We start from the raw sequence: 24,971 nt of genomic DNA on the forward strand, positions 1-24,971 counted from the left end.
AAATAAATATTTTAAAATCCCATGATTTAGCATGTACACTATGATTAAAGTCAAAACAAAAAGATAGTTCACATCTTGGGATCCTGTTTACCTCCCTGTGTTAAGGATAATCATTTGTCAGTTTCAGTTTCTATCTTCATGTAAGAGTAACCAAGTACCTGTTGGACAAGAATATTTATGCAAAAAATCTTTGCCTACTTAATAAGTTCCAGCAAGTACTCATGCATGGAAGTAAGGTTTAGAGATGATACGTGTAAATTTCCAATGAGAACAAGACCCAAGATGTAAAAATAAATGAGTGGGATCCTTAGATATTATAGCTCAGTAGAGAAGCATGTGTTTTAGAGAAAGACATTATTTTATTGCTTATGAGGTGGGGTCTGGGCAACTTATTAATCTCTCTCAGCCTCATTTCCTTATCTATATGATGGAGGAAAAGTAGCTACTGTATTTCACTACTGAAAGGATTATTGAGATAACACAGGTGAAGTAGAATGCCTGATATCTACCAAGTACTCCATAAATGCTAGCTATTTTAAAAAGTATATATTAAAAAAAATCTTAACCCTTTTACTTTTCACTCTTTCTCTCTACAAATGCTAATACACCTTGATAGCTCTTTCAATTGAGATTGTGATATGGCCAATTGGAATGATGAGGTACAAAGAGGTTCGGAAGAGAAAAACAGTGGCTGTCAAAAAAGAGGAAATGGTTAATAGCAAGGAAGGACAATGAAAAAGTCAAAGAGAAGTCAGTGGGTTTTCTGATGGGAGGGCCCTGCAACTAACCCAGAAGGCGGTACTTGTGGGGTGGTCTCTGCTGTCCCAAATATAGTGCAGAGGAAAAGAAGGCTCAATTAGAAACTGAAGATGGGATGAAAGCCAACTCTGCTGCTTCTTAGTTTCTTGTGTATCATCTGGCCCATTATTTCTTTCCTCTGTGAAACAAGAGGTTTGGCCTAAGCTGACTTCTGTCCATTCTAGTTCAAAACACGCTTAGATTCCAATTCTGTCTTTGATAAGCATCAGACTCAACATCCTTACAGGAAAGTCTCCCTGTGAAAGAACAAAGCACATACTCCTTACCCATGACGTGGAGGAATTTGATGAAATAGGTTGTCCTTTTCCACTTCAGTCTTCCCTCTCACATTTTCTAGAACTTTCTTTGTAACAACTCTCTTGCCATTCACTGTCTGGCTACAAGTGGTGACCAGTCTGAAGTTTCCCATTCCACTGCTTACAAAGGGTACAAATGTCCCAGAGGAAGGGGGACTTGGTCTGGAACCCAGGGATACAAACGTGGAAAATCCTGTGTCCAATATGGGGATGACATCGAAGAAGGAGGACTGAAATCTCTTGGCCTTACCCACATGACCAGTGGAAAAACAATCTCCTGAGAAGAAGTCTTCATCTTCAAAGACATTTTGAAAGCCACAGTGTGACCTCTCAAACCGTGGTTTCTCTTTCAAGCAGTTTTTATCTCTGCAGTCACCTATATTTTCCATTTTGATGTGGTTCTCTTTGGACTTGTCATAGTTGTTGCGTTTCTTGGCATCAGACAAGATGTCATAGGCTTCTGCTACTCGCTTGAATTTCTCCTCAGCTGCCTCCCTGTTTTCTGGGTTCTTGTCTGGATGTACCTGAAGAGCTAACTGGTGGTAAGCCTTCTTAATATCAGCGGGGGATGCGTTTTGAGGCACACCTAGTACTCTGTAGTAATTCATCATGTTTCTTTAAAGGACCTTTCCTTACCAAGACACAGAGTTTGTTTTCAGAACAACTTCCATATAATTTTGGAAAATAAGATGGTGAACCACTCCAGTCTATAACAAGACCCTTTGAATCCCCTCACATAGTTGTTGGAACAAACTCTCTTCTGGGGAGGAAATTCCTCTTTGGTGTCCTCTACAATTCCCACCCTCCCCCACTCCCCTCCCCCACCACACAGCTCAATGTGAGGGGAGTGACTATGAGCTCAACATTATTAGCCAATGACTCTCAGCTGATGCTGTGCCTGCCTTGCATTCCTATTGGCAGAAAATATGAGGTGGATAATATACACATTAGGAAGATTTCACCTAGTTTAAAAAACCAACACTGAGCAGCTTGTTTATAGAAAAAAATACATCTGTGTGGCTCAAAAAGAAGTCTTTACCTCATTTGTTAAAGCAACAGTCAGAAGCAAAATGGGTCTGGCCCTTAAATTCGACACAAAATCCATTTTGGCTCATTGTGAGGGCAAATGCCTTCAGTGACTTAATGCATATCTCCCTGTTATTTAATATTTGCTACTGGCACAAAGTGTGTGATAAAGGGGCTCTATTACCAAAAAAAACCTTGTACACATTTCTGATGAAGAAAAAGAATGAAACTCACTTCATCAAATGAGGAAACTGGGTTACAGAGATGTCTGCCTAGATTTAAAAAAAAAAAAAACAACAAAAAACACCAGAATAGATACAAGGAACAGAATTAGAAGTGAAGGCTTCCCATGTATGGTCAGATAAGGCTTTTTCACTTCAGCTATCTTTATAAAGTTAGCCTTTTTTGAAACCTATCTCCGGACTTAAGAATAAAACTAAGTAGCAGCATCACAACAGCAGATGCTTTAAAAAATAACTTTGAGGCTCAAGTGTAGGAAGGGCGGCTGGTTGCTCTTTTTTCCAGGACACATAACTACACATCTCTCAGATTTCCTTGCAATTTGGTGTGGCCGTGTGACCATGTCCTGGCCAATGACATATAAAGAGATGATGTGTACCTCTTTCTGTGAACACCCGGCCCATAAAACTACTTACATGTGCTCCTCCTTCCTCTTTATCTTTATGCCAACTGAATGTCAATGTCTGGATGATCTTGATCTGAATGCAGATGACAGAGCCTCCATCACCCTGGGTTCTTGAATTATAAAGAAGGAGAACACTCCCACGACCACCACTGAATTATAAATTATAATTTATAATTATAAATTATATTGGGTTCTTGAATTATAAAGAAGGAGAACACTCCCACGACCACCATGGACTATTTACATGAATAAGAAACAAACTTCTACTATATAATTAAGCCATTATACATCTTTTCATCTACTTGTGACAACAGTTAGTCCACTCTAATACACCATGTCCACACTTCACCTTCACTTCTAGAAACTTCAATAATGTCATCAACCAGCAAAGTCCTACCTCTGCGACACTTGAAGTCCAAAATCCTATCTGTCTCTCACTCCTCACTCTCATTACACCGATTTTCACAGTTCAATTCCACTTTCTCCAGGGTGGTCATGAGTCTCCTTCAGACTCCTCATTTTTATCAAGTCTGTACCCCTTGGTAGGCCCTGTGAACTATTTTTTTTTTTAAGATTTTATTTATTTATTTGACAGAGAGAGAGACAGTGAGAGAGGGCCACAAGGAGGGGGAGTAGGAGAGGGAGAAGCAGGTTTCCCACCGAGTAGGGGCCGGAGGTGGGGCTTGATCCCAGGACGCTGGGATCATGACCTAAACCAAAGGCAGATACTTAACCGACTGAGCCACCCAGGTGCCCCTGAACCATTCTTTTATATGCCCTCTCAAATTGCCCTCTTTGGCCATTAGTCAACCATGGTGCCCATGCCACAAACACCCCATATCAAGGAGAAGAATAGCAATCCAACTTCTCTGACTCCTATGCCTGGTGCAGCTGGGGAAAATAAACAAGATTTGAAGATGAAATACTACATAGAAGCTGTGTGCCAGTCTCAGCTGGGTCAGGAAAATTACTCGGCAGTTCTTTTATGTATCCTTGGTCAGCTCCCTCTCCCATTCCCCTTGATGGCCACTCTTAAACTCACTGCTCTCCTCCAATTCCTTATTAAACCTCTGCCCATCCTGTCCACTCCAAGCACAGGAGCTTGCTTCTTGTCTAGCAAAGGAAGTAAGAGTCTGTTGGGAACTCCCTTAATGTCCTTGGGACAAGGGCAATCTTAGCTAGATCTGTACACATCCTCATCTATGCCCCCAGAGCACAGGAAGGATAGAGGAAAAATAAGAAGGATAGAGAAAGACATCCCTGTCTTGCTCAGAATAAATCCCTTCATTTTTTTAAAAACAAAAAAATGAAAGAGTTGAATATTTTATTGACCAAACTGAATGAATGGAATCATGTATATTATGGCCAACATTACATTTTATTATGGTAAAATATGTATAACATGAAGCAAGCCATTTTAGTTAACCATTTTTTTTTAAATATTTTACTTATTTATTTCACAGGCAGAGATCACAAGCAGGCAGAGAGGAAGGGAAAGCAGGCTCCCTGCTGAGCAGAGAACCCGATGTGGGGCTTGATCCCAGGACCCTGGGATCATGACCTGAGCCGAAGGCAGAGGCTTTAACCCACTGAAGTGCCCTTAGTTAACCATTTTTAAGTGTATAAGTTAGTGGCATTAATTGTAGTCACAACATTGTGAAATCATTGTTACCATCTATTTAAATTCTTCCATCACCCCAAACAGAAACTCTATTAAGCAGTAATTCCCTCTCGCCCAGCCCTTGGAAGTTCTAATATTTGTGTCTCTATGAAGTTGCCTATTTTAGCTATTTCATATAAATGGAATCATACAATATTTAAGTGGTTTACTTCCCTTAGTGTAGTGTTTTCAAGATCCATCCACATAGCATGTGTCAGAACTTCATTCCTTTTTATGGCTGAGTAATATTCTGTTGTATGGATATACCATATTTTGTTTATCCATTCACCTGTTCATAACTTGGGTTGTTTCCACCTTTTGGTAATTGTGAATAATGCTGCAATGAACATTTGTGTACTATTGTACCCAAATTGTGTACTATTGTAGTATCTATTTGAGTCCCTCTTTTCAATTCTTTGTGGAGAACTGTAGAGCTATATGGTAATTCTATGCTTAACTTTTGAAGACCCACCAAACTTTCCTACAGTGGCTGTACCATTTTATATTCCCAACCAGCAATGCATGAGGGTTCCAATTTCTCCATCTCATCCTTTTCCTCATCTTTGATCTCATCCTTTTCCTTATCCTAAGGGAGTTTGCTTTATTTAACTGTCCTAAATCTCATTCAATTTTAACCTAATTCTTTTGGCTACTTTCCTGCATATAAATAAGTTTGAGTGTCTCCTCTCTTAGAAAAGAACCCTCATGCCAATTGTGTCAGACTGATGAATCACAGACTTGCACCCCTGAAACAAATAACGTATGTTAAAAAACAAAAAAATAAACAAACAAAAAAACCAAGAACCCTCATGCCTACATAACACTCCAGCTACTGGTTCTCCCTTCACTTGGCCTGTGTCCCACGCACTGCTCAAAGGAGGAAAGCATCCTCTACTTCCCAGGCACCCACCCTCCCTCTTCCCCAACTCCACTGAAACTCCACCATCATTCACAGACCCCACCACCCGGGCTTCACATTTTTGAGGTATCTGAACTTGTTGATCATTGCATTTTTCTGAAACTTACTCCTTCATTCGTTTCTGTACAAGTTCTCATTCCTGGTTCTTTCCCTGCCTCCCCCACTGTTCTTTCTCAGTTGCTCTTGCTAGTTGCTTTTCTTCTCCAAACAATTAAAACTTAGTTATTCCCCCTGGGTGCTGACCTGGGCCTTTTCCTCTTCCGCTTTTAAATGCCTCTCATTCTCATCTCTCCCTTGACTACTAATGACCTCGTATCTCTGCCTCTAGGTCTCACTCTTCCCCCAAACTGTCTGCTAGATACACACACCTGGATGTACCACAGGCCTTCAAATTTAATGTGCCCCAAACTGTGCTCACTATGTCCCTTTTACAACTTATCTCCCACAAACATCCTAGTTAATGGCACTACTTTACAACCACCCAACCTGGAAACTTGGCAGTCGTCCAAGCCCCTCCCTTTCCCACCTGTGGGTAGTGAACTCAGTCTTGGGTTATGGCAGAGAACAGAAATGGGACAAATCTTCAACCTCCATTGCCAGTGATCCACTAAATTCTTCTGCCCATCTTCCCCAGATTTTCTAACCCATCTCTTCCTTTGCCCAGTAGAATTATTGCAGCAGCATTTCCACCTTCCATCTTCTTGCCCTCCAATCCATTCTCCACATTGCCAATAAACTGATCTTTGATCTTTCAAAACCACAAATCTCATCCTGGCACTCACTTCCCACTTAATATCCTTCCATGGTTTCCCAGTGCCTTTCAGGTGAAGTCTCTCTTCTGCCAGGCAAACCAGACTATCTGTATTCCGGACCTGTGTTTATCTTGCAGTCTTATGCCTTGACATTCCCTGCTCCACACCTCTTACTCTAAGGCACTTGGAATTCTCATGATAAATCATGCTTTTCTCATGTCCTCATGCCTTTGTATTTGATCTTCCCCTGCCAGGAATTCTGTGTTTCCTTCAAATGGTCCCCATACCTACAATGGTTTCAGGTGGTTTTGTTAAAACAAAACAATACTTGCAGTAATGGACATTATTTACTTCAAGAGTTTTATATTCATTTTAATAAGTGTTAGAAAAAGCTACAACAACTATTGGAACACTTGAATGATGAAAAAGCCAAAGAAGCACTACGTTTGTACCTGGTTAAGTGATTATGTGTTACAACTGGTCTCATTTCAAATAAATGACTTAAACAACCATAGGAGATTTTTGGTTCAGAGAAATCTACTCTATTTCAATCAAAAACTCAAAAGGTCCTTTCCTTATCAGTTTTGCTTTCATATACTCTCGGCTGGTTTCTTATTGTTAGCATCATCCGTTTGCTTTTTGAGTACTTCCTAAATATATATAGACTGGAAGGACACATCAGCAGAGTTTGAGTTGCCACTTCCCCTATTGATTATGTTATAAAATATTTTAAGCATTTCAGAAGCCTTCAACTGTTAAGAAATATCAGGTGTCAAGGCACCTTAAATATTTTCAGTAGTTGGTATTATAAAGTGCTGATAAATAACAGTTACTTCCAATTTGTGAGGTTTTAACTGGTCTCACTCAGAGCTGGGTTTACCATGAAGCTAATGAAGCTTAACTTTTGCCTCAGTAATTTTGTATTCATAGTTTCGAATTTCTTTCCCCAAGGATGGCTCTTAAAATTGTAAAAGCTTTAGGCCTCCCAAAACTCAGATTTGTCCTGGGTCTAAGGAGAAATATCCACCACAGGAGCACCTGGGTGGCTCAGTCGGTTAAGCATCTGCCTTTGGCTCAGGTCATGATCTTGGGGTCCTGGGGCTGAGAGCCCCACATGGGGCTCCCTGCTCAGCAGGAGGTCTGCTTCTCTCTCTCCTGCTGCCCCTCTCCCAGCTCATGTTCACTCTCTCTCTCTCTTGCTTCTTCTTTATTTATTTATAGATAAATAAATAAAATCTTAAAAAAAAAATATCTAGAAAATCACTACGTTGAAATCCATCTGGCCATGACTTACGCCACTAGGCTCAGAGTTGCTCTGATGGCCTCCCCACTTTCCTACTTCTTTTGGAAGTAGTGTTGTTTGGCAATTTGTAGCAATGAGAATTTTTACTCACATTTGTTAAGTCAGTGGCTTCAGAAAGTTAGCAAATAGTCATCTGAAAAAAATGCCAATCTTTGCATTTCAAATGAATGACTTAAACAACCAGTTGGGCATATCAGAGTAAAATACTGCTTTTATCCAAGTGGTTTGGGGTAAGTGAGGAGATAGTAGAGTAAAATTAATTTGTCACCATGAACTGCATACTATATTGTCATGATACTCTGAGAAAAAAATTATCAGTGATACATATTGTTCTAGAAACAGAATCACTGAGGCACCTGGGTGGCTCAGTGGGTTAAGCCTCTGCTTTCAGCTCAGGTCATGATCCCAGGGTCCTGGGATCAAGCCCCACGTTGGGTTCTCTGCTCAGCGGGGAGCCTGCTTCCCCCACGCTCTCTGCCTGCCTCTCTGCCTACTTGTGATCTCTCTCTCTCTGTCAAATAAATGAATAAAACCTTAAAAAAAAAAAAGAAAGAAAGAAATAGAATCACTGATGTTGCTCACTTGTAAGTTTGAGGAATCCAAACAATATGAATTATATGACACCAACTGAATGGCTGATCACTGTCTTCCATCTTCTTCATGTATAGTCTGAGTACACGAGTCAGACAGATGAAGACATGGAAGTGAAGTAACTACATTATGAGGGGCAGAGCTGTCTGGGACCTGCATTACGGTCCAATTGGAGTGGTGATGGTGCTGTATGGAACTGCCAGCATTCCTTAACTGGCAACTAACAGCACTGTCAATGGAAATGGTTTTCCACCTGAGAATGGTGCTCACTTAGCCTTCAGAGGCTGACACCGTAAACCTTGTCTTAAATGTTCTGTGAGGAAGGTAGAGACGCTTTGTAAAGAAGTTAGTAAAAAGGTTCTCTAAAAACCTAATTCTCGGGCGCCTGGGTGGCTCAGTGGGTTAAAGCCTCTGCCTTTCGCTCAGGTCATGATCCCAGGGTCCTGGGATCGAGCCCCGCATCGGGCTCTCTGCTTGGCAGGGAGCCTGCTTCCTCCTCTCTCTTTGCCTACTTGTGATCTCTGTCAAATAAATAAAATAAAAATCAAAAAATAAAAAAAAACAACAAAAAAAACCACGTAATTCTCTTAGGAAAGCAAAATTCCTGAACTACCTTTGACTCTTGAAAACCAGGCAACCCATATCCATGGGGAAGTGCCAATTTTTTATCATCTAGTCACCAAAATCCAACTGTGTATATATAACATCTTAAATAGTTTTGGGCTCTGTGTTGTGCATTGAAAGCATACTTCATGAAGGCCAGTTCTAAGCTAACACTTGGCTATTAATGCAACAGCTTGACCAATATTCTGCCTACTTAAATCAACGTTCATGTTATAGAAATCTGAGTCCTGAAAAGGCAAACTCTTCAGGATCCTCTAGCGACCAAGGTCAATCAGGAGAAAAGAAACTAGGAGTTACCACAGCATGAGACATCTGCCTGCCAGGGGATCTTGGGAAAATAGCCACCACCCCACGGTGTCCATGGGAAAGAGTACTGAAAGAGTTGTCATTATTGCCTCCCCTAGAAAGGACTCCCACTGCCTCCTGCTCTTACTGGCCAGTGAACCCTCTGGAGCACTATATTAATGAGGTCAATGAGTGAAAGAAGAGGGATATCACTGGTCTTAAAGGGGACTGGCCAGAACAGTAAAACAACTTGAAACACACATACTGCTGACATTGGGTCATGGGGGGCTGAGCAGGGGCTTAGAACTTCCCTTTTGACAGTTCTTTTGGCTTATGGTTGTGGCTTGCACTGCAGGCTCAAAAGAGGTTTACTTGAAGAAAACTTGATAGAGATCATTGCACCAGAAGGAAAATTAATGGAAATCATTGTCATGTGGCAGTGTCCCTGCTCAAAGAAAGGAGGTCATGCAAAGATCACCAGCTTCACCAGATGCTTCATACCATAGAAACATGGGGTGCCATTTTTACCCTTTGGATAAACCTCGCTCAGTGGCCTGATATCTTCCAGGGAGGTATGCTACTAGAAAGCCACATCTGTGTTTGGTTGCTATAGCAATAGAACATCCAGTATCATACTGTGAAACCACACCATAAAGTCAGATATTCTCCTGAAATTCAGACCACACCATAAAGTCAGATATTCTCCTGAAACTCATATCCAGCCGAGGGTGGACATGTCCAGCATCAACATCACTATTTAAGTCAGCTCTAAGTTCTGATCACAGTTCTGGAGGCTGAAAGTCTAAGCTCACAGTGGTCATGGTCAGGTTCTTGGTGAGGCCCTCTTCCTGTGATGGGTGGCTATCCTCTTGCTGCATCCTCACATGGCAGAGAAAGACAGAGACAGCTCTCTGGTCTCTTCTCCTCAGGGAACTACTCCCATCATGAGGGCTCTGCACTCATGACCTCATCTAAATCTGACTATCTCCCAAAGCCCACCATATAATATCATCATGTTGGGAGTTAGGGTTTCCACAAATTAATTTGGGAAATTGGGGGAGGGGGCAAAAACATTCAGTGTACCACAGTCAGCCATGAAACTAAGCTCCCCATATCATTGGCAACTGTACTATCTTTTCTGGACCTGCCCTTTTCCAAGGTGGTGTAAGAGTACTTTCCAGCCAGGTCCTGTTTCTGTCCAATGGCAGGGCAAAGCTTTTCTTGAGGAGATTTCAGCATGTGGTCCTTCTTATAGCTTCTCAGTTGTCATGACCTAGAAGATGTGCCTGGAAGGGTCACGTGTTTGGGCTGGGGGTGGTAGTCTTCCCATCTAGGGTGAGCTTGAGGTTCACTAACAGGAACATCCTTGAAGGTGAAATACAAAGCTTTCTGAGGCATGATGACAGAAGAGGCAGGGTAACCTGGTAAAGGATCCTGATTCTCAGTCTTCATGGAAATCACAGCAGCTACTTGTCTTATCAGGCTGAGCCTAACTAGTGGTTCCCTCCTTCCCCTCCCTCTACCTCCTTTAAAGAGAAGAGGAAAGAGGATGAGAATTATACTGCAGGAGGAAGATTTGGATCACTTCCAGGGAATAATTCAAGGGAGACTCTTTCCTCTACCCAATTGCCCTTCCATGAGAATGAAGAAGCTTGAGCTTCTAGATCATGCTTGCAAGACTCCAGTGCCCTGGGAATTCACTTCTCAGATTCCTGAGTTGGGCTCAGCACAGTAGCAAGATGATGCCCTTTCCCCACTTGAAGGACTTCTGAATGAAGACCTTTGGTAGAGTTTGTTCCCTTTTGCTTCCCAGTATTACTGATGCCAGAGTGATGTCATTCCTGGGAGAAAGTGTCCACTTCTGGGCCAAACTCAGAGCTGGCCAGCTCCATTCTGAGGTCCTGCACAGAATCAGGAAGGCCCAAAGCACACACCCCACCCAATCTGGGACAATTGCCTCAGAAGAGTCTGAATAAAAGCCCAATCTTAAAAATGCTTTTGGACAGCTGGGAATTGGGCCAAGAAACCTTTTAGCTAAGTCCTTTTTTGTTGTTGTTGTTAACCTTTTACAATATTATTTAAATTTAATTTCAGAAGAGAGCTATTCAACTATAATGACACAAATGGATATTACTCCACTAAAAACTACAAAAAATATGTTCCAGCTGATAGGCCTTCACTTTTCAACCTGAGCTATTTTCCCCCCATGATTTTATCATAAAAATTTTCAGGGGCGGGGCACCTGGGTGGCTCAGTGGGTTAAGGCCTCTGCCTTCGGCTCAGGCCATGATCCCAGGGTCCTGGGATCGAGCCCCGCATTGGGCTCTCTGCTCAGCGGGGAGCCTGCTTCCCTTCCTCTCTCTCTGCCTGCCTCTCTGCCCACTTGTGATCTCTGTCTGTCAAATAAATAAATAAAAGCTTTAAAAAAATTTTTTTTCAGGGGCACCTGGGTGGCTCAGTGAGTTAAGCCTCTGCCTTCGGCTCGGGTCATGATCTCAGGGTCTGGGATCAAGCCCTGCATCGGGCTCTCTGCTCAGCAGAAAGCCTGCTTCCCTCTCCTTCTCTGCCTGCCTCTCTGCCTACCTGTGATCTCTCTCTCTGTCAAGTAAATAAATAAAATATTAAAAAAAAATTTTCAAACATGAAGTTGTAAGAACATACAGTGAACCCCTATATGACCACCACCTAGACTCTACAGTTAACATTTTCTGTACTTGTTTTATCGTATGTTTATCCCTCTACTCATTCTTCTGTCCAACTGTCAACCCATATTTTGATGCATTTCAAAGTAAGTTGTATAAATTAGTGTATTCCCCTAAACACTTTAGTTTGCCTACGACTAATTGCTTAATGCTTTTTATAGTTCCTTTTCTTTTGAGGTAAAATGTAAAGGCTATGTAGCCCATAGCTCTGTAACATCTGTATGTGTCTGTGCATCTGCAGCGCCTCTGCTGAAGCAGATGCCTATAGCCCAGACCCTCACTGGGACCCAGAATGTTCCTTCATGCCGCTTTCCAGCCATTCTCCACTCCCACCTATCCAGAGGCAACTACTGTTTTAATTCTTGCTACCAATGATGTGTTTTCCTGTTCTCAACTTTCATCTAGATGAAATTGCTATGGGCTGAATGTTTATGTCTCCCAAAAATTCATATGTTGAAATGTAATCTCCAGGGGGTATTAGAGATAATTGATTATGGTGTTAGAAGGTAGGACCCTTGGGAGGTGATTATACGGATTAGTGCCCTTCCAAAAGGAGCCCCAGAGAGCTCGCTCATCCCTTCCTCCATGTGAGGACACAGCAAAAAGACAGCTATTAGGATGCAGGCCCTCACCAGACACCCAGTCTACAGTTTCCTTAGTCTTGGAATACCCAGCCTCTGGAACTGTAAGGAATAAATGTTTATTGCTTATAAGCCACCCAGTTTATAGTGGTTTCATTATAGCAGCCTGAACGGGCTAAGATAGGAAGGAACTGTTCAACAGGAACTCCTGTATTAGGGTTCTCTTACTCAGTATGATACTTTGAGACTCATCCAAACTGCTTTACATATTACTAGTTTGTTCCTTCGGATTACGGGTGGTATTCCATTGTGTGACTCTACCACATTCTCCCAGTGATGAACACTTAGGCTTCCAGTTTTGGACTATTATGAATAAAGCCACTAAGAATAATTTTGGATAAATCTTCTATGGACATATGTTTTCATTTCCCTTGGGTAAATACTCAGGATTTAAACTGCTCGATCATGGGGTAGATGTATGAGTATTTTACATCCCCACCAACAATAAAGGAGAATGCGTTTGTTCTACCTCCTCCTGAACGTTTAAATTTATAAATCTTTCTAATTTTAGCTATTCTGGTGAGTGTGAAGTGATTTAAGCTGCTATTTCAGCAAATTTTCCAAATTACCAACAGCAACAACTATATATGTGTATGTGTGTGTGTATATATATATATATAGAGAGAGAGAGAGAGAGAGAATGAGAGAGAGAGAGATCAGGTTTGAAAAAATAATGAAGGAGATTTAGAGATTGAGATAGATATAAAGTTTCACCAGCCAACCCCAGCTTAAGAGAATAAGAGAGAGCTAAATGGATATGGAAGAAGCAGCCAGACACATTCTTCAATTTATAATTCTATCAATTATATTACAAAACTGGAGAAGTAAATGTAATGCTTAGAAAACTACAGGCTTCACTGATAGGGAGATAGGATCTCTGTTTCCCTACAGAGCTGGTCTGGTGTGGACCACAACATGTCCCCTCAATTTGCTTCCTTACGGTCAAAACCCCTTTGGGCACTATGTTGAGAGAGCTGGCCCAGCCTAAAAAATCGGAGTCAGGAATCACCCAGATAATGGAGAGGGACCCCCTACTCCCTCCTTCCAATATGAACCCTGGATCGGAGGGAAGGGAACTAGCACTTTGGGGACATCAACACTGTACCAGGACCTACCCTAGGCACTGTGCAGACAAAGTCCCTTAATCCTCACACCACCACCCTAGAAAGTTGGGCATTGATGTGAAGCAAGACTCAGAGAGAGATAGGAACTTGCCCAGGGTCACACAGAGTTAGAAGGAACAGGATTTGACTCTAAATCTGTACTCTTTTCACTCTACCTTGTTAAGCACCTGGAACACAAATTGGAGGGGGGTTCCTAGCTCGGCTGGTGCTGGACCAGTAACGGACAGTGCTGTATGTCTCTAGTCAGATCTGCCCCTCATTTCCCTTTCCTCTCACTTTCTGCTTTGCAGTGGGTCTGTGGTGAAGGTCGAGCCATCCCATCTTTCAGCAGATGCAGACATAAATGAGTGTTAGCCCTCCTTCCTGCAGCTGAGACTGTGTCACAGGGATTGGGTTCCCCTCAGGAAGGAATCGTTCGCTCGTCACTTTCCTTCTCCCCTTTCCCACCCTCCTCAGCAGTCCAGCACGATGGGTGTTTATTCAGAGGACATGCAGAGCCTCAGAGATCCCTCACTGCTCTCTGGTCCTCTTCCTCCTCGCTGCCTCTGCCCGCCACAAGGAAGAGGTAACTGTGTTCACTGTGGGTTTTTCTGGACCGACTTACCTGCTCCTGAAAAGCACTAGCTTGCTCCTCAAATCCTGCTGTTCGGAAATAGTTGACGACATCCATCACGGCCCAGTCTGCAGGATCCGGCGGCCTCCCATTCTCCATGGAACTGCAAAACACAAACCCAGAAACTTGGAGTAGTGGAGCATGCAAGAGTGTGTGGCCCGGCTTACTACTTTGTTTCCTGGGGGCAGGCCCTGGCCAGCTTGCTAGATCCGTGGCCCTCTCTTCCCTCAAAGGCCCAGATCCCACTTTTCCTCTCAGGACCACAATTATTCTTGTGTTTCTTGGGCTCAGGACATTGTCGCTCTTATTGGCTCAATCATTGTTTTCCTCATAAACCTTTAGGCCCTTCATACGAAGTGCTTCCTCATGAATTGGTTTTTAATCCAGAGATATTAGGAGTGGTTCCATGATTTCTGGCAACTCACAGGATTTTACTGGTACTCCTGAATTAAGAACACCAGGCCCTGTACAATACGGCCCCCATGCACCTGTCTTTTCCCATCTCCTACCACCTTCCCCATCCCCATCCCCACATATCCTCTCTGCAGCTGTGAAATCAAAGAGCTAAAGCCATTCCCCAGTATGCTGTGCCCTTTCACGGTGCTGGGCCTTTGCATGTGCTATTCCAGACATTTACAATGCTCCCTCATTTGTGTCTACTTGATACAATCCACCTTTCCTACCTAGTTCATCCTAGTTCCCATGCCACCTCCTCTGTGAGGCATTTTCTGGCCCCACCAGGGAACTGTTTTAGTTACAACCTTCTCTATATTCGAGAACTCCTTTCAAACTCTCATTGCTGCACTTTCCACACTGGATCATACTCTCTTCTTATTGGGCAGTCTCTTCCATCAGAGTGGGAGATGTGGGCTGGGAATACACAACTGGGCCTGAACCATCTTATTATTTCTAGTGTCAAGCATATACTTAGGAACTCAACCAGTAGTTATGTGACTATATGTTGACCAAGCATCTGAGAGGTTCTATGGGTAATTTGTCTCACTGGATTTAGAAAGGAGGGATAGGAAAATTAGAATAGAGAAAGAATGGCAAGGATCCACCATTCCTGTGACTTTGCCTCATTTCTCTTTCAGGAGTATTTGTCTGGATTTATCTATACCTCATCCAAAGTGATTCTTCCACAGTGTACATCTAATCACATTGATCCCCTGCTTAAAATCCACCAAAACCTTCTATTGCCTTAAAGATGAATTCCAAATAGCTTCACTTGGCTTGGGAAATCCTTCAGAACAAAGCTCCTGCCAGCTCTCCTGCTAGGAATACACTAAAGAGAGAACAGACATGGTCTGCTCTCTTGTGGACCTACAGTCCTGTGGGGAGAGATGATAATCAGTAATCATACAACTAAATGCACAGCTGCACATTGTGGTAAGTGCTATAAAGGATAGGTATATAGTACTATGGCAGTTTAAGGAGCTAGCAGATGCATTCCCATGCAAGTTTCTCTTGGGGTAATGTCTAGAAAGAAGGCAGAAGTTAACAGAATGAAATCAGGTGAAGATTATTCCAGAATCCTCGGCTGGAATATATACATACAGTCAAGGGAGCCATGCAGGTGTTGGAGGCCACATTGAGGATTCTGGATTTTTGTCTATGAGCAATAAAACTTGCTAAATGGCCTTATGTAAAGGGGGTGACCTGATCAGATTTGCATTTTGAAAAAGAGAATTAGAGATGAGCCAGAGGGGAAGGAGGGGTGCCAGTGAGAGGTGGTCTGCTGCAGTCATCCATGCAAGAGATCATGGTGATCCAGACTAGAGTGGTGGCTATGGACAAGGAGAGGAAGTGCGTGGATTTAAAAGATTTTTATCCAAGAAAATCAGCATGACTTAGTGGTGGACTAGACATAGAGAATGAAGGAGGTGGAAGTGTAATGGAACTGGATGGATGGTGGTAACTTCACTTAGATGGCGCTGCCAGGTTTAGTTGAATACACTGAATTTTGGGTACCATCTACATCCAAGCAGAGATTTAATGTGGGACTGAGTCTGGTGCTCAAAACAGATGAGTGGGCTGGAGGTACACATTTAGGAGGTAGAATTTTTAGATAGCAACTGAAGTCTTGGGAGAGGGTGAGAAGAAAATTGGCCTAGAACTAAGCATAGTTAGGAGGTTCAACACGCTAGTGAAAGTGGAAAGGATTCATGTTACTTTTGAAGGAAATGAAATTGCCCAGACTTTGAGGATTCCTAAAAATCTTCAAACACCTAAAAAAGTCAAGGGACAAGTTGTACCTCTGCCTCATCCCCAGCATAATGTTTTGCTCATAGTAGGAACTTAAAATATTTGATTAAAAAACCAAACCTCTGTCTTAACTCAAGACAAGAGAGCCTTCAATCAATGGCACACTTCAACAATGACTTATCAACACAATATTTTAATTGAAAAGCAAAGCTTACTAGTTAATAGTGTTTTCCTTTTGAGCTTAGAGATTGTCATTCTGTAAACACACATGTCCACATGTACATATGCACTCATATATATGCATGCTCACTACACACACACACACACACACACACACACACACACACACCCCTACCTAACATATTTAACAGGTAATATACACGGGGAAAAAACCACTTTCACCCTAACATTGCCACACATTAACTATGTATTTTAAAGTCAAAGCTAAATGGGTTTTTTTTTTTAAGCTAAATGGATTTTTGAAAAATTACCCACATGCTGGGACTTTTCCATCATCCTATTAACACAGGCCATCAACAGCTGACACGGGGCAGTTCTTTTAAGGTACCATTTTCTTTTCCTCTCTTGCTTAAGGTAGGTTTGAAGAATGTTTAGAAAGGAGTTCATTGTTCTAACAAATCTTTTAAGTTTCCTAATCAGCTCACTTCTGGCAGTGAGCAGAGTCCCATCGGATACACTTTTAAGTGTCCCAGAAAACATCTGAATCCACTGTCCCTATGGCTGACTCCAATTAACTGCTTTTTCTCATAAAGAATTGTTATCTAATTGTAATAACAAAGCATGGTACCTTGTACTTTTAGGATGGGAGGCTTTCCTGATTCTTATTCCGCTGGGACATGACATCATCACTTCCATAATTGTGAAATATTCTTGAGTATTAGCAATGCGGTAGAGAAGAAAGACTCTATGGTACTGCTGATAGTATGGCACGGAGAAGAGGAGCGATGGAAAACTAGGCACGTTCTCATATTGAGTAAGGAGACCCATGCAGAAGAAACGAGGGGCATGAAACCATTTAGTGACTGATCCATCCTAAGTTTAGGCCTGACAGCCCTCCTCTCTTCAGCTCTTCTGCACCTAGCTCAGGTCTCAGGTGCATTGCTGATGCACAGCTAAGCTCCGTTACACCTGTGGACTAAGAACCAGAGTCTGTAGAGTCTACAGTATGCTCTTCATACATTTCCTATGATCAGCCTCCTAACTCCTTGTTAACTGGCTACTGTAACCTGTTTTTAGGAAACCAGGGCTCAGAAAGGTTAAGAAACACACCCCAAACCACATAGTAGATAAAGCCAGGATTGGATTCTATACCTGCTTGCTTCCAAATCTATGATTTTCCAATCAACTCCTCGATACAACAAATATTTAAGCCTACTGACTTTCCAGTCCAGGGCTGGATGCCGGGTTACATGGATAGGAATGCATAGTCCCTGCCCTCAGAGATCTAGCGATCTGGGGAGGGAAGCAGACATGTGAACAGCTAACTCTAAGTGATACTAGAGCTGAGGGCTGAACAAGTGCTACTGAGGACACACCTGCTGGAGGGCCCAAAAGGTTCTGCCTAATTAGGACACCTTAGGATCTTCAAGGGCAATTCTGAAAGGCATCTATTGCTCCAAATACATCCTAAGTTAGGCCTTAGGAGGGATGGCTTGCAGAGGTAGGTACATGTGGGCACATGTTGTCACTTCAAGATTATTTATTTTAAAGTATGATGAATAATTTCGCTGGGCATCTAGTGATTTTGGTAAACAGTTTTAAGGAGAAAACTGGTGATGATCAAGGGCAATCTGAAAGTGGGAGCTGGGGGGTGGGGCACATGGAGTGCTGAGGCTATATGAAATTATGAGTGTATTTCACAGGATGGATTTAAGTGCCACCCTTCCTCACTGAGAAAGCCATACATCTCCTAAAGGACTGCTATTTGTGAGCAAACCGAGACACTCTGTTTCCTTTTAAATGGACCATTCTCTCCAGATCTTTTCTTATAACTTGTGCACGTCAAATTCCAGAAGGAATTTAAATGGTGCTGTCTAAAACACCTCCCAGATGGTGGTTCCCATTGCGGCTGTTAATTTTGCACTGATGAAATGAGATGGCAGATATAAAAGTTCCATTATCGTTTGATATTTATTATTTCACTATCATCATGGCAAAAAAATATTTCTTAAAATATAATGTATAAAGATGATAAATTCATGAATATTTTTCCAGGCATGGGATCTTTAAAAAATATGTATGTATTTTAACTTATTACAGAAAATTAGCAAGAAATGCAGGGCAGAATTTATCTATGATCCCATCACCTAATCAAACCAATGTTTCCATTTAACCCAATCACCATTTAGTTGCTGTGCATATGGGTTAAGTGCATCATATATTGGTAAAAATTATATCATGCATGGATAATTCACACTGGGAAACAATTATCCCTTAATTAAACAATCACCTCACTTTTAAAGAGAGCTAGAGACACAATTATTGGGACAAAAATGCAGTAAATAACAAATTTGGCAGGTACATGCAGATGGAAACGTTATTGTGAGTGTTTTTCATGTTGACATATTATAATTTTAAACATTGGCAGCCGAGGTTTCCATTTCCCCTTTACACATTAGTGAAGGCAGGTGGAACATAGTTGAAACCCTTTCTCGGAATCTAGCATGTGTATAGTTTTTAGTACTCGCGATATTCTAGATTCTGAAGGTTGATCAGACCAAAAGGAAACTGTGGATAAATACAATCTATATGAGACTTCAAAACTCCATTATACTCATTAATTGCATTTCTGCTTTAAAGTTCAGAGCAAAAGTTATTTTAGACGCTAGGTAATATATTACAGTGATATATTTATCACATTACTCCTTTTATAAAGGTAACTCTCAATGTTACTTATGTTTCCACTCAGAAATGCATTCCAATTCTGTACTGCCTTGATCTTTATAACTTATTTCAAAATTAAACTACTCTTTGCCCATATCTTAGACCAGCCTATGGCTAAAAGCAATATAATTCTGATTGTAATAAATTAAAATTTTTTTTTTTTTTTTTTTTGCCTGTGACATATGTAACAATGAAGCCACTAAATGGGCTTTAATTTTATCTCTACTTCTTTCTTCCTCTCCCTTCAACCAAACTAGCAGGGAATCTGGCTAAAAGGCAGGATTAAAAAGAGAAAGGATGATTCAAAGGTTCTTGACGGGACATTTTTCATTTTTTAATACTCCGATAAATAAAAGTTGTCTGCATTTAGCTGCAGAATACTCAAGCAATGGAAACACTGAAAAAGCAAATAATTCTTCAAGCCTCCTGTATATTTCAAATTCTTTAGCCTGGCATTCAGAAATTTGATTCAAACATAATTTCCCAGGCTTATTTCCCATTCTAAGTTTGTACTGAAATCCAACTGGGCAACATCCTGGATTTTCCCATATCCACAGCTTGGTTACGCTTCAAAGCTCTGTGGTTCAGCTTCCAAAGATTAGAACCTTAGTCATTTTAAAAGGTACTGGTTAAAAGTCCTGTTCCTAATATGCCCAATCTTTTATTCCAATCATTAATTAATTTGAATCTGCCAAGCACTTGATGAGCCTTGGGAAAATCTCGAGTCAGCTAAATGATGAAAAAGGTTATGGTTATGTGTGTCACCTGCCTTATTCCAGAGGGTGGTCAGGAGCAGGAGGAATTGAGAGACAGAGGAAGGAAGAGAAGTAAGAGTCACCATGGCAAGGGGAGTCAGGCTGTGTTAGGTATGTAGAGAGACCCTGGAGCCCCGAATCAGAAGAAACAACAGGAGCAGGTTGCAGGGACAGACAGGACATCTTCCTGTACTTCTTTCCTCTGTAACAGAAATTACTTCAGGCTGAGGGCTCCCTTCTGGAAGCACATGGCACTCTGTCTTTGACATATCTCTGCTGGGAACGCCTCCCCAGCACTCCACCCCATCTTTCTGAAAACAAGGGATTTCTATAACTGCCCCCCTTCCCTACCTGTTCTCAACTTTGTAGGACAAAAAAAGACCTCTGAACAAGTGTAAATAAGGACACTCCTCTCAGGAGCATGCAATGAATTAATTTTTTATTCATCATCAGATATAAGTCACACCAAAATTCAGGCTAAGCACAGACACGCATGTGTTTCATACCCCAGGCAGTACTAAAGACAATCGTCAAGGACCACCTGAAGAGTTTTCCCTCTCTGTTCTGAGCCACAGCACGGAGCTCACTCTGCCAAAGGACTTAGGTATGGCTTTATTGTTTAGACAAACTCGGTTTTCCTTCTGTAGGGATGACTGTAGCATACCAGACACTATGTAGAAAACAGCAAACCCTCAGGGCTGATCATGTATAAAACATATATAATGCACGTTTGTGAATTTTGCTGGATTTGATGAAACTCCTGTTGTTTTCATGCTTTAAATGACATGTCTGGCTGACTCTATGGTTTTATGCATTTTACCCTTTTGAAATGTACACTTCTTTAAGGTAGTCATTTGCAATGGACATAATGGTACAAATCAAAACACTAAACAGACTCAATTCTTAACTCAAGTTATCATTTAAGGGAATAATGAAATATTTATCATAAGGCCATATGACAAAAGTGAATTATGCCCTCCTCCCCATCAATTCCTATGGTGAAGCCCTACCCCTTGAGGTGATTGCATTTAGACTTAGGGCTTTTAGGAGATAGGACAATTAAGCTTAAATGAGGTCCTAAGTGTGGGATCCTAATCCAATAGGATTGGTGGCCTTGTAAAAGCCAGCATACACACACCCCAGGAAGTCCACATAAAGATCTAACGAGAATGTGACCGTCTACAAGCTAGAAACACAGCTCTTATCAAGGAGCTGAATCTGCTGGTACCTTGATCTTCCCCATTTCCCAAACTGTGAGTAATAAATTTCTGTTCTTTAAACTACCCAATCTATGGTTTTTTGTTATGGCTGCCTGAGCCATACAGTATATATCAGAGTGAACAGATCACTATATAATATTAAGGAATGAATTCTAGCCTCACTAAGAAAAATAAAACTGTACCAGTTACAAGAATCACCATTAACTCCTATATAACATCTGTCTTCAAGAAACCATATAGTACCCTGACTTATCCCACCAAACATATCTGCAGAAGAGTTATAACATTGGATCTTGGTAAGAAAGATTATTTTTCAAGTTTGAATTATGGGCTCAGGACTCAGGCTACCTCCCCTCCCCTGCTATTCTTTTCTTCTTCCCTCCCTCCTTCCCTCCTGCCTGCCTTCCTTCCCTAACAAACCATTAAGAGGCATTTGGTATTTAGCCCCTTAAAATGTTTTGGGGTTCTATTTCCCTTGCATTTAGTATAGAGGTATCTCACCATCATGATCACCTCCCTGTTCCAGATTGCTGTTCCCTGGAAAGAACAGCATGGTGGGAACCATCATTCATTGCATTCAGGTAGAGAGTCAAGCAGTGTGGTTGTGGGTCTGGGAAAGGTGGACAGAACAGATGAGAGGGGCTTGATGGGGAGAGAGTACCCAGGAACTACCTAGCAGCTGGATACAATTCCTCATTGCTTTCAAAGAACATATATCTAAGGACTGCTAGTTATTTATGCAGTACCACAAAAGGACAGGATTAGGAGTAAATGAGCAAAAGCTGAAACCCAGTGATCAGACACATAATTATTCCTACCAATTTCCTCTTTTTCCTTTGCTGTGTAGCCAGGCAAGTGTTCCAGGCAAATAACCAAGTATCCTATTCCATGAAGTTCTTTATTTAACCATAGATGTGACTGCTTCCCTTAGAGATGGAGACCTGACTGGTGGATTGTTGTACCCATACACATTGTTAGATTTTTTTTTAACGAGGTAAAGTAAGAATAGCCATTGTTATTACTCTTATATGAAAAGTCTCTTTGATAATTCTACAATAAGTTCAGAGTTTTTAAATTCTAGCAATGCTAATAATAATTTCTAACTCTACCCTAACATTTTACTTCTACCATTCACCTGCTAACCCTCTAATTCACATGGGCAAAAATTAATGCTTAATAGTTACTACAGGTAACAGACTCATTAGTATTACACTATTAAATCAAGTTAAAACTTTATAGTACCCATTAAAAAGAAAAGTATCACATTCCTAATTATAAAAGGAATTTTAGTTCCAAAATTTAAAAAAAAAAAAAAAAGCCCTTCTTCAAAATGAAACCATACACTGACTGCAAAGGCAGAGGATATGGTGAAATATAGATGCAAGAAAAGATATGACATTAATAAGAAGTAGCTTCTTTTGAAAGTCCGTGGGTGCCTGGATGGTTCAGTGGGTTAAGCCTCTGCCTTCGGCTCAGGTCATGATCCCAGGGTTCTGGGATGGAGCCCTGGTTCTCCTTCTCCCTCTTCCCCTCCCCACACTAGGACCCTCCTTCTCTCTCTGTGTCAAATAAATAAATAAAATCTTAAAAGGAAGCCCTTCCTAAACCTTGCTACTGTGAGTTTTCTATTGCAGTAGAGCTTCCCCACTGAGGGGTGAGGGGCATGGTGGTGAAAGAGAAATAAACTGCTTCCTGTTGAAAAGCTGCTAACTTATTATAAGCATATATTGTGTGGGAGCATTGGTTCCTCCTCTATCCTAGAAGACAATGAAAGAAGGGGAAAAAAGGCCCACTGTTGAAAAAGGGAGCAAGACTAAGTGAATGGCAAAAAATATATATATATACAACATATGTAAGTATTAAATTAAATTATATATTACATATATTTTTGACATTGAACATTTATGATTTGTACAGATAGGCACATACATGTAAAATACCTATAATTTTAGAATTTAGTAAAAATTCTAACATTGATGTAACATGTCCAAACGTAGAACAATGATAAGAGTGATATGTCCCAAGGTTTATGATTAATCCAAAAATCTGTGCATCTACAATCCACAAAAAGAGAATACTATAATCCCATTTGTTCAATAAAAGCTTATTTTATGTGTCCTTTGAATATATATGTGTCTGTTTGTGTACATTCTTGTATTGCATGACTATGTGTACACATATGGATATAGAAAGTACTTGTATACAAACTGTAGAGGGATATAGTTCAAACTATTAAAATGGCTCCCTCTTAGTTATTTAGTTAGTTATTTCAAAACTTAATAAACACCCATGAACTCGCCAGGCAAAATAAAAGTTAGGATCTGGACAATAACTACATCTGTTTCCCTTCACCTAAGGTAATCATCATCCTCAGTTTCATGTTCATGTAATCTTTCTCCTGGTGAAGGTGTGCAAGAGCTTCACTTGGCAATAACCTATGCAGTATGGTAGCCATTAGTCCCATGTAGCTATTGGGCATTTACTATTTGACTGAGGAACTGAATTATTAATTGTATTTACTTTTTATTAGTTTAAATTTATTTTTTAATTTTTTTAAGATTTTATTTATTTATTTGTCAGAGAGAGAGAGGGAGAACACAAGGAGGCAGAGCAGCAGGCAGAGGCAGAGAGAGAAGCAGGCTCCCCACTGAGCAAGGAGTCCGATGTGGGACTTGATCCCAGGACCCTGGGATCATGACCTGAGCCGAAGGCAGCGGCTTAACCAACTGAGCCACCTAGGCATCCCTATCAGTTTAAATTTAAATGTAAAAACTTTAATAGGTATAAAATACGTTTCTGTTAAACACAGCTCCATTGTTTTGGTGTGACAGCCTTTCACTTTAACTGCTGCATCCCCTAGGCTAATGTGCTGAGAGTTCTCCTATCAGATGCATGTGTCCTCTCCAGTATTATACATAAACACATAGCCAGTCTGGTTGGTATCAACTGATTCGGTTCAAATGATGTTTTCTTACATACTCATGTAACACTGTAATGTGTCTGATGCAGACAGCTCAAGTTATGAGAATCTCTTTGTATGTCACAAGTGGTAATTAAGTTGACATTCTTAACTATTTTAATTTTAATAAATATTTTTTAGTTGAAATAAGTATGGATAAATTTTTAAAGTTTAAAAAGGTAGCATACTACTGATGAAAAATTGAGAGGAGATGCAGAAACTAGCACTAGAACCAGAACAGTAAAGAAAAAGGGAGGTTGGAGAAAAAAGGAGGCTGTCTGAAAGTATACTGGAAATTTCACAATGAATAGCAATTGCAATTTGCTGGAGCAGAGCAAAAGGAAAAAAAGCTGTTTGTTTGTTGTGCAAAAAAAAATGATAAAGATAATAAAATGGACAGTATTAAGACATTTTCAGTAGCTATATAGTAAATTTGGCAAGTTTCTTCTCAACGATCAAAAAAGAATTAATGCTATTAGCCACATGAATTCAAAATTAAATGTCCAACAAAATGTTTTGAAGTGATTTCAAACAGAATCTGAGCTTATAAATTTGTATAGCTATAAATGGCTTGGATTCTTGCACTAAAAAGAAAACAATTTTTCCATAGACATCTGGTTATATTCAGTTTTCTTAGGATATTATGAGAAAAGACTAAAATGGCACCCAAAAATTGCCTGAAGACAAAATTTTTTAACAATATCAACTGGTTCAAAATTTGAAAAACACCATTACTTTTCTTTAGCTTTTGATGAATAGTGCAACATAAAAGACACTGCCCAATTAATACTGGAAGTATGCTTCGTCTTGAAAAACTTCCAAATTTATAAAGAAATATTGTCAATTTATGACCTGAAAAATTGAACTCAGACATAAATATTTTTAAATCTTTTATATCTGCCATATTCTATTAATTTCTATTAAATT

The 24,971-nt window shown here is 40.7% G+C and overlaps 1 protein-coding gene across 7 annotated transcripts in view; it reads right to left on the bottom strand.

Annotated features, from left to right (window-relative positions):
- Nucleotides 1–24,971, bottom strand: part of SAMD13 (sterile alpha motif domain containing 13) — a 56,564-nt gene that overhangs the window by 19,007 nt on the left and 12,586 nt on the right. For 4 of the 7 annotated variants that reach the window (XM_046026507.1, XM_046026562.1, XM_046026528.1 and 1 more), the window contains exons 3-4: nucleotides 13,993–14,104; nucleotides 2,798–2,860 (exon numbers count right to left, since the gene is read on the bottom strand). In XM_046026507.1, coding sequence (XP_045882463.1) covers nucleotides 2,798–2,860; nucleotides 13,993–14,104 — 175 coding nt within the window. The remainder of the gene's footprint in view (nucleotides 1–2,797; nucleotides 2,861–13,992; nucleotides 14,105–24,971) is intronic. The other 3 variants (XM_046026553.1, XM_046026545.1, XM_046026537.1) reach the window with 1 other exon arrangement.

The sequence above is a fragment of the Meles meles genome, chromosome 1, assembly GCF_922984935.1.
Source record: "Meles meles chromosome 1, mMelMel3.1 paternal haplotype, whole genome shotgun sequence".
In the NCBI taxonomy this organism is placed as follows: domain Eukaryota; kingdom Metazoa; phylum Chordata; class Mammalia; order Carnivora; family Mustelidae; genus Meles; species Meles meles.